This window comes from Lontra canadensis, unplaced genomic scaffold, assembly GCF_010015895.1.
Source record: "Lontra canadensis isolate GAN:19392208 unplaced genomic scaffold, GSC_riverotter_1.0 scaffold2, whole genome shotgun sequence".
NCBI classification, from domain to species: Eukaryota; Metazoa; Chordata; class Mammalia; order Carnivora; family Mustelidae; genus Lontra; species Lontra canadensis.
Window position 1 is genome coordinate 15,650,506 of NW_022630996.1, and position 11,241 is coordinate 15,661,746.

At 38.8% G+C, this 11,241-nt stretch overlaps 1 protein-coding gene across 1 annotated transcript in view; it reads right to left on the minus strand.

Moving 5' to 3' along the window:
- The window catches only part of STRIP2 (striatin interacting protein 2), a 44,990-nt gene that overhangs the window by 5,232 nt on the left and 28,517 nt on the right, over window positions 1-11,241 (minus strand). The window contains exon 18 of the mRNA XM_032869428.1: window positions 8,448-8,514. Coding sequence (XP_032725319.1) covers window positions 8,448-8,514 — 67 coding nt within the window. The remainder of the gene's footprint in view (window positions 1-8,447; window positions 8,515-11,241) is intronic.

An 11,241-nucleotide genomic window follows, 5' to 3' on the forward strand; every position in this document is an offset into this window, starting at 1 on the left:
GAGGCAGGACTTATCATATTGAGTAAAATGTAAACTTCTGAGGGGGGGCTATATTTTGTGAGCAGCAGCATTTGGCCGTATTCCCTTGTTTCTGATATTTTACACTAGCCAAATCAAGACCTTCACTCACTCACTTTCTACCAGCAAAAATTGAAAGAAGAAAACATTTGCCCATGTTCCACTTGCATACACAAACATTTATTCACAAAACAATCCCATTTACAACTGTACCCCCCAAAACAAAAAACTATGAATAAACTTAACCAAAGAGACGAAAGACTCTGAAGAGTATAAAACACTGATGGAAGAAATTAAAGAGGACACAAAGAAATGGAAAGGCATTCCATATTCATGGATTGAAAGAATATTATTAAATGTCTATACTACCCAAAGCAATCTACAGATTTAATGCAATCCCTATCAAAAAACCAACATTTTTCAGAGAACTAGAACAAATAATAATAAAATTTGTATGAAATGACAAAAGACCCTGAATAGTAAGGAAATTTTGACAAAGAAAGACAAAACTGGAGGTTATCACAATTCCAGGATTCAAGTTATATTACAAAGCTGTAGTAAGCAAAATAGTATGGCTCTGGTACAAAATAGACATATAGATCAATAGAACAGAATAGAAAACCCAGAAAGAAATCCACAATTATATGGTCAATTAATCTTTGACAAAGGAGGAAAGAATATACATTGGGAAAAAGATAGTCTCTGCAACAAATGGTATTGGGAAAACTGGAGAGCTACATGCAAAAGAATGCAACTGGACCACTTTCTTTCACCAATACAGAAAAACTCAAAATGGAAAATGACCTCCATCTAAGACCTGAAACCATAAAAATCCTAGAAGAGAGAACAGGCAGTAATTTCTCTGACATCAGGCCATAGCAACGTCTATTTTTCTAGATATATCTCCTGAGGCAAGAGAAATAAAAGCAAAAATAAACTATTGGGACTACATCAAAATAAAAAGCTTCTGCACAGCAATGGAAACAATCACAACTAAAAGGCAACCTATGGAATGGGAGAAGATATTTGCAAATGACATATCCCACAAAGGGTTAGTATCTAAAATATATAAAGAACTGATACAACACCCCCAAAACAAATAATCCCATTTAAAAATGGGCAGAAGACATGAACAGACATTTCTCCAAAGAAGACATCCAGATGCCCAATAGACACATGAAAAAATGTTCAATGTCACTCATCACCAGGGAAATGAAAATCAAAACTACAATGAGGTATTACCTCACACCAATCAGAATGGCTAAAATAAAAAACACAGGAAACAACAAATTTTGGTGAGGACATGGAGAATAAGGAACTCTCTTGCACTGTTGGTGGAAATGCAAACTGGTTCCTCAAAAAGTTAAAAATAGAACTACCCTATTATCCAGGAATTGCACTACTTGGCATTTACCCCCACAAAAACACAAAAACCCTAATTCAAAGGAATACATGCTCCCCTATGTTTATTGCAACTTTATTTACAACAGCCAAGATATGGAAGTAGCCCAAGTGTGCACTGATAGATGAATGGATAAAGAAAGTGTGGCATATAAATACAATGAAATATTTTTCAGTCATGAAAAGGAATGAGATCTTTTTTTAAAAAAAGATTTTATTTATTTATTTGACAGAAAGAGATCACAAGTAGCTGGCGGTGGGTGGGAAGCAGGCTCCCCACTGAGCAGGGAGCCCAATGCGGGGCTCGATCCCAGAACCCTGAGATCATGACCTGAGCCGAAGGCAGAGGCTTAACCCACTGAGCCACCCAGGAGCCCCAAATGGGATGAAATCTTGCCATTTGTAACAACATGGATGAAGTTAGAGTATAATAGTAAGTGAAATAAGTCAGAAAAAGATAAATAGCATATGATTTCACTCATATGTGGAATTTAAGAAACAAAACAAATGGGTAAAGGAAAAAAAAAGAGAGAGAGAAAGACAAACCAAGAGACTCTTAACTATAGAGAACAAACTGATGATTACCAGAGGGTAGGTGGGTGGGGGGAATGGGGGAAATAGGTAATGGGGATTAAAGAGTACACATATGATTAGTACTGAGTAATGTTATAGAATTGCTGAATCACCACATTGTATACCTGAAACGAATATAACACGGCATGATAACTATACTGGAATTAAAATTAAAAACTTAAAAAAATTGTTTACACACACCTTGTGTCTAAAAATTCAATTCAGGAATCACAACCTACCCTTCATAGTCTCTAAAGTACTATGAGGGTTCTGTTCTAAAGATCCATCTTAGCCCAGCTGCGTGAGCCAAGCCAAATAAAAACAGAGGCTTACTCTAGTTAGATGGATAATTAACTCATACGACTGCTGAAAGAACAGAGTGTTTCTTCCTTTGTACTGAGGAAATCAGATTGGTTAGAATCTGAGCACTAGAGGAGACTTAGCTTTTAGACTTGGCTAATAAGTCTCGTCCAATTCTGTCATCCACAGAAGCAAAACTTGAGGCTCAGGGAAAGGGAGGGCTTGCTTAAGGTCACATAAGTGCCCCAACCAGGGCCTGAACCTCTATCTCCAGTAATTCACTGAATTATAATACACTCTGTCTTTATTTCAAGCAAGTAGAAGATAACAGTTTCCAGAAACAACACAAAAATAGTGAGGTTTCCTGTATTAAAGGGGAGAGTGTGACTGAGTTTGGTCAGCCTATAATCAGATTGAGACTTTAAAGAAGTGCTTCTAGGGGTGCATGGCTGGCTCAGTTGGAAGAGCATGTGAATCTTGATCTTAGGGTTGTGAATTCCAGCCCCATGTTGGAGGTAGACAGTACTTAAATAAATAAATAAAAACTTAAAAAAAAAATAAAGAAGTGCTGCTAAGTGTTAAATCTAATACATCTCAAACCTTCTCAGCTTATTAAAGTTCCTAGTGATTATTATTCTCATATTGAAAACCAGCTCTTCATTGAAAATCAGAATTACTAATATTAGCTTGGTTGTTAAATAATGAATCCATGGGAATTTTGGAAAAGCTTATGGTCATCTGATGGCCCAACCTCTTCCTTTTATAGGTGGAACTCCTATACCCTACAGGAAAGTTGCTCAAGATAACTTAGAACTGTAGTTCAGTCTGCCTTTTCTATACTTAAAACTAGTCTATTTCTTTGCTTTAGGCTTCAGGTTTTCCATGCCATGTCAGCCCTGCATTTATCTGAACCTATTTGAAAAAACATTTGCTAGGTTTTTTTTGTTTTGTTTTGTTTTAAGTAAGATTTTATTTATTTATTTGATAGACAGAGATCACAAGTAGGCAGAGAGGCAGGCAGAGAGAGAGGGAGGAAGCAGGCTCCCTGCCGAGCAGAGAGCCCGATGCGGGGCTCGATCCCAGGACCCTGGGATCGTGACCCGAGCCGAAGGCAGAGGCCCAACCCACTGAGTCACCCAGGCGCCCCCATTTGCTAGGTTTTAACACTTACTGACTGAAAACTCCAATAATAACCACTTCTTAGAAAATTATTCTTTTGATTCATTCCATTATTATGGTTCACACAACTGAAAATGAATTCATATTTTTAACTTAGACTTTCTTTTCCCAAATCATTATAGAATAATTCCCTTATCGTATGGATTTCTGACAATTAAGTTACTGCTAGATTAAGAACCCAGATATCTGGGGTGCCTGGGTGGCTCAGTCATTAAGGGTCTGCCTTCAGCTCAGGTCATGATCCCAGCCCAGCAGGAGGCTTTCTTCTCCCTCTCCCACTCCCCCTGCTTGTGTTCCCTCTCTCACTGTGTCTCTCTCTGTTAAATAAATTACGTTAAATTAAATTAAACTAAAACTTTTTAAAAAAACCCCAAATATCATAAAAGAGAGCCATAATTCTTAAGTGGTATGAGTGAAAAAGGAGGAAGGAGAAGAGAAAATCTAAAAATCATCTGGGGAGCTTTAGCAAACTATTTGTGCCCTGGAGAGGGATCTGGGCAAATGAGTTTGAAAAATCATTCCAGAGGGGTGTTTGGGTGCGGCAGTCAGTTGAGCCTCCAGACTCTTGGTTTCTGCTCAGGTAGTGACCTCAGTTGTGAGATGAAGCCCCAAATAAGGCTCTGTGCTTGGCATGGAGCCTGCTTGAGATTCTCTGGTCCTCTCTGCTCTTCTTCTCACTTGTGTGTGCTGGTGTGTGCACATGCATGCTCTCTCTCAAATAAATAAATAAATCTTAAAAAATAAAAAAGAAAGAAAAAGAATTCCAGAGATTCTAATCTCTCTATTACCCGTTACAGAAATGGTGACTTAATAGGTAAGTTGATAAAATATTAAAAAACATTTTTCCATGGTCCTTCCTCTATATAAATATACCTCATAGAAAACAAATACCTTATGATGTACTCACATTATATCTAGAACAGAGAAACAATAATGCTAAAGGCAATATTGGTTGTAAATAGTGATGACTTTTAAATGTTGGAAGGCTTTATTCAAGAATTAATAATTTCACTTGCATATATCTAAAAGGAAATGCCAAATGTTTCTTTGCAAATGGCTAGGTCATGCAAATTCTGACTCACTGTTTTGGCTCTACCTAACTATTAGGTTTTGGACAACACTTTACCACTCTACCCATTTCCTCATCGGTAAAGGATGGGATTTAGCAAGATACAAAGAAACTTATAGCTCTGATACTCAGTGATTCCATAAATACTACTTTTTCTCTTTCCTCCATTCTTAATTCATAGGCCTATTTGAGCATTTACATTGTTCAAAATATATGCCCTTCTTTGTATGTGAAGCTACTGTTACTAAATCATATTCTGTAGGAAAAAACAAGTATTTTGAACTCTGGGTTGGCTTTGCAGCAGTGACAATAGATTTACACAGAACTCTCCACATTATTTTTTTTGGTCCACATCTCTGTAAGATAGGAGAGGAAAGGAGGATGGGATGTAACCTGTATGATTTCTCTTTAGGACCAACAGGCCCACAAAGAAAGCAGATCTACAATCTTACCCTCATTTCAACATACTCTGAAAGCAGTGGTGTTTTGTTTTGTTTTTTAAGATTTTTTTAAAAAATTATTTATTTGACAAAGATCACAAGTAGGCAGAGAGGCAGGTAGAGAGCGAGGAAGGGGAGCAGACTCCCTGCTGAGCAGAGAGCCCGATGTAGGGCTTGATCTCACAACCCTGGGATCATGACCTGAGCTGAAGCCAGAGGCTTTAACCCATTGAGCCCACCCAGGTGCCCTCTGAAAGCAGTGGTTTTAAGATTTTTTTTTTATTGCACATATCTCTCAGTAAATAATTTTTGTTGTACTCCTAAATATACATGTTTACTTCTAAGATAGAAATGCACTATTGTAATGATATTATGTATGTTCTAATACACACATATAGAAAGACAAAATGATATTTATACATACAAAAGATAAAAATATTCCATCCTCCAAAGCATCATCTTGCACACCTTACTTTTTAATTCCACTGCCCTAAACAACCATCTAAATACTGAGCATTCTACAATACTTGCTGAAGCCATATCCACTGCCTTTCCTTTTTTAAAAAAATTCTTTTTATTAACATATAATGTATTATTTGCCCCAGGGGTACAGGTCTGAGAATCATCACGCTTACACATTTCACAGCACTTATCATAGCCCATACCCTCCCCAAAGTCCATAACCCAGCCACCTCCTCACCCCCCAGCAACTCTCAGTTTATTTTTCCACTGCCTTTTCTAGCAATCTCCTTCCAAAGAGATACCTATCTTCCACATGACCATACAGTCACTAACCTCTTATGTCTGGAATTTAATGTTTTCCTACTTTAGTGGGTTGAATTTGAATATAGACATTTGGAGATACAGAAATTGTAAGCCTTCCTATACCAGGTGGGTAGTACATTGGTAAGGATGGCCTGTTGTAGAGCTAAGTATTTTGACAAAATGGGAAGAATTTAGAATTTGGAGTTATACAGGGAATATTGAAATAAATGCCCAACAGTAGTAGAAAGCAATCATTTTCAAAAAATTAAGGAGTGGGGTGGTAGGGTTATGGACATTGGGGAAGGTATGTGCTATGGTGAGTGCTGTGAAGTGTGTAAACCTGGTGATTCACAGACCTGTACCCCTGAGGCTAATAAAACATTATATGTTAATAAAAAATTAAAAAATTATATGAAAAAATTGGGTGGAATATTATGGGCAGCTATTAAAAATTATGTTCTTAAATATGTTCAAAGTTGTATTGTGAATATTTAAATTATTAGGTGGATTGAAACATATACAAAGTCCTTATTTTCTTAAATAGTGTATGTGTGTATATATGAATTAATAAGTACATATAGTGTACTATAGGATACTATAGTATACATATAAATGACTATAGGAAAATATTAACAGTGGTTACGTGTAGGTAGTATAATTAAGGTATTTTTGTTTTCTTCCCCATATTTTTCTGTATTTATCTAATTTTCTGCATTAGTATATACTGATTTTATAACCAGGAAAAAAATTTGGAATATTATTTAAAGAAAATCCTCTACATTTATAAAAAAATCAATACATTTTCTGTTTATAATTAATTCAACACGCCTGGAAAAGAGATGCATTTTACTCATATAAACATTAGTCTTTTCTGAGTGTAGAAGCCATCAGTTTAGATAAACAGATAAACTTGCTAGTTACTTAAGCCCATCATTAGGCTCAGGGGAAATACTTAACACCATAAATTTAAGCCAACAACAAAAATCTGTGGTTACCAATTGAAACCACCAGGTGCCACTGTTGCTTTACAGAAAGAAGAGGAATACCTAACACCAATTGGTTTCTTTAGAATAGATACGTGCTTTTAACCTGCGCATGGATAACAATAAAATCTTTTCAGAGGCAGAACAATTATTTCAATAATTTTATGCTCATATCCCAAAAGGTAAATCAGAAGAGATTTGAAGTTATAGTTCCCATCAATTTCCTACATATGGGATTGAGAAAAGAGAACATATTGTATCAAGAAATAGATTTCAGCCATAAAACCTGACTTTACGTTTTGAAATACCCTACTTATAGTAGCATTTTAATGCTGTTTATCACTGTTTTCTGTGAGAAAGTGCATTCTTCATTCTAACTCTAAACAGCAGGGATGTAAGTCTCCACCCTGGCTCTGCGACTTCTAACTGTAAGGTTTTTGCAGTTAGCTTCCATCTATAAAACAGTAATACCAAGCTTACACAGTTATTTTAAAGACTGAATAATATCATGTGCATAAACAGGGTTATTAGACAACTTATTACTTCTCTCTGCAGGCATAAGAAGTTCTCAGCTTCCTTGGCCACTGAGGTCACATCTAAGTGAGACAGGAAATCTTTGCCCTGAGGCTAAAATGGGTGCTAGACATAGTTTCTTAAAACATGGGTCTTTTTCTAATTCACTCTCTATCACTTATGAGGAGAGGACCATGACAAGTCACTTCATCCACTGGGCCTTCTGGTTCCTCATCTTTGAAATAGGATTGGGCTAAATGGCTCTCAGGTCACCTCCAGCCAAGAATCCTGTTTCTATAAAACCGTTCCACAGAAGGTATCATTCTATTTGTGCATAGTCCATTTTTCTAATGCAACATTTTGCAATTATTAAAGTTGGGAGGCAAAGGGTTGTGGGACAATGAGTGCTATAATCCAACATTCAGCATTTGAGCTCCTTTCATGTACCAAACACAGTGCTAGACTCTGGGGGTATAAAATGAAGATGATACCATCCCATCTTTCCCTTCAGGGAGTTTTCAGTCAAATGGAGAAACAGATATAGATAACCAAGTACCGTGCAACAGAGTGAGGTTGTGGACTGAGTGTATCTAAGGAGGTATATTTATATGAGGCAGGCAGTTAATCTTCAGGATGCTGTTGATCAGTCAGTTTAATGAAATTAAAGTAATTTTGAGGGACTTTTCTGATTTGCTTAAAGTTTTTTCCAGGATGAAGAAATTTCTGGGTCATTCTTCTGTGGGTATTACCAATTTTTGGTTTAAAGAGATCTAGGCAAGGTATTTTCTGAAGTACACACTCCTGGGTTTTATAATCTATATGAAAATGAAAAGTGAGTAGCCTATAGCATAGTGGAAAGGAGACAGATCATTGTTTGGAATAGACCAGTAGAGCTTCTCCTGCCATTTAGCACAGATGTTCACATTCAATTTCGGTCCCATTATCTTTCTAAATTCCCTCTCCTCCTTAGTGTTTGTCACTGATCTTTTCTCTTCTCTGCAAATTGCTATGCTCAGTTTTTCCAAATTTTTCTCAGCTGAGTCAGCAGCTCTAAACCCCCACTGACACTGTCCTCTTGCCAATATACATTTATTGCTCTGAGACGCCCAAACCAGGGCATTATGGAACTGGAGAAGAAATGGAAGAGCAAATACCAGCTTCTGCCATCTGGTAATTTCAAAAGCTACCAAATCCCCCTCTGCTTACCAGACTCTCTGTAGTAAGCTCCGGCAAATCCTGAATGGTACAGCAAGGGTAATCCAGGACCGAAATGCTGCAAAATGCAGAGAAAGGGTAGGCTTTAGGGAAATAGCAATGGCAGGAAATGGCAGATTCTGAAATGGCAGGAATTATTTCTCTCCAGCAGGCCCAATCTATTTCCCAAATTGCTTAGTGACCTCAGCTGAAACTGAGGGTTGTGGTGCCAGGCAACTCCAGTTCTAGTCATGAGAAGAACCCACAGAGTTCCTTCAAGCCAGTCTCCATCTAGCAGATGGAAAAGAAGGCAGCAAGGGAGCCTCTGGTATAGCCACCTCTCTCCTCCTCATGGAGGCCATTCTTGAAGGAAGCTTAAGACAAAGGCAGCTTCCCTTAGCAGGGCCAATCTAGTAGCTCAAGAATGGTAACAGCACTGGGGCATCTGGGTGGCTTGGTCAATTAAGCTTCCAGTCCAACTGGATCTCACTTCAGGTCACGATCTCAGAGGCATGAGATCAAGCCCCACATCGGGCTCTGTGTTGGGCATGGAACCTGCTTAAGATTCTCTCTCTCTCTTTCTCTCTCTCCCTCTGCCCACCCTTCCCCACCCCCACTTGCACTCATGTATGTTCTAAAAAAAAATTTTAAAAAGGGAATGATAACAGTATCTGCCCCCAGAACTGACAGTGGGGGACTATAAGGGAGCTGGAGGCTCTGCGGTGAGCCCAGGGAAGCAGGAATGAGTAGGTAGGGAAAATGATGCACTGCATTATGACAGGGACATAGTTACTCAAAATTAAAATTTTTTCTTTCATTTTCTCTCTTCTTCATTGGTACAGTGCAGGATTTAGCTCATCTCTAATGCTCCTTCTCATTCTGACATTCCATAAGGTTTATAACCAATCTATTTGAACTAGCGCAATTGGAAATAGATAAAGGATGTGGGCAAAGCAAGGGCCATAAAAGAGTGTGGGTTTCTTTTTTTTTTTTTTAATCTTTTTTTTTTGTTTTTTAAGATTTTATTTATTCATTTGACAGACAGAGATCACAAGTAGGCAGAGAGGCAGGCAGAGAGAGAGGGGAAGCAGGCTCCCCGCCGAGCAGAGAGCCCGCTGCGGGGCTCGATCCCAGGACCCTGGGATCATGACCTGAGCCGAAGGCAGAGGCTTTAACCCACTGAGCCACACAGGCGCCCCGAGGAGTGTGGGTTTCTTGGACCTGTCTCCACATTTTGAAAGTCAAAACTCTATCCAAGCAAAAGGCAACAATTTATTTACCTAGAAATGTTTACCTTTGTCCAAGAAACCCATAATGATAACCTAGGGGAACCAAGGTAGGAGAAGAGAGGGCAGTGGGTCTACCTATAACATTGCTCATCATCTTAATCACTCTTCTGGATTCTCCGAGGGTTGTGAGTTCTGTACTTACTGCTCCGTTAGTATAAATATTCTTGGCTGGCTTATCTACTTATCTACCCACTTCCCACAAAGCCCCATGGCAAAGATGATGCTGGCAACCAGGAAATAGGGGCAGCAAATCAAAGATAGATTTGTGCCATCCTCTGTGAACTGAATTCTAGCCTAAGGGGGCAAAAAATAAAGTTACAAGTTTCTGGAATATCTATCTAGATTGTAAAAGCCATAAGGAAACTGTGCAAGAAGGGGCTATGGGCGCTCCGTGAGTTCTCAGGGATCATGCCACAGTAAAGCTTATAGGTGGTGTAGAAGAGGACCCTCTTATCCTGGCCAAACTTAGTTATTGATTAGTCCGGCACTACCATTCTTCCAATTCCAACTAGAACCTGATGGACACCTATCAGATTATTTGCCCTCCCCTTCCAGACCCAAGGTGAGGGATGGTACTTAATTCCTGAGCCCCTGCCACACTTGATTGATCCAGGCAGGGGTGGATCTCTTACTGGAAATGTGGAGCAGGGCTCTCCTAAGTTTATCTTAACTGATACTTATATAAAAGCTCTAAGATATAGTCAGGGAATGCATTATTTTAATTTTTTTTAAAGATTTTATTTATTTGACAGACAGAGATCACAAGTAGGCAGAGAGGCAGGCAGAGTGAGAGGAGGAAGCAGGCTCCCTGCTAAGCAGAGAGCCCGATGTGATGTGGGGCTCGATCCCAGGACCCTGGGATCATGACCTGAGTCGAAGGCAGAGGCTTTAACCCACTGAGCCACCCAGGCACCCAGCAAATTATTTTCATTTTAACATGAAAATACTGTGGCTCAAAAAAACCAGGGTCCTGGGACATATGGGTGGCTCAGTTGGTTGGACGACTGCCTTCGGCTCAGGTCATGATCCCGGAGTCCCAGGATCGAGTCCCGCATCGAGCTCCTAGCTCCATGGGGAGTCTGCTTCTCCCTCTGACCTTCTCCTCGCTCATGCTCTCTCTCACTGTCTCTCTCTCAAATAAATAAATAAAATCTTTAAAAAAACAAAACAAAACAAACAAAAAAAACAACCAGGGTCCTTACTTGAGATTACATAGCTAGTAAATGGCAGGTCTCATGACTTCAGAAAGTTCCATGTGTATATGTGTATTTTATTTATTTTCATTTTATTTTATTTTTTAAAAGATTTATTTATTTAAGGGCACCTGGGTGGCTCATTCAGTTATACATCTGCCTTCTGTTCAGGTCATGATCCTAGGGTCCTGAGATCAAGCCCCATACGGGGCTCCCTGCTCAGCTGGGAAACTGCTTCTCCCTCTTCCTCTGCTCCTTTACCTGCTCATCCTCTCTCTCTCTCAAATAAAAAAAATAATAAAATCTTTAAAAAAATTTGAGAGA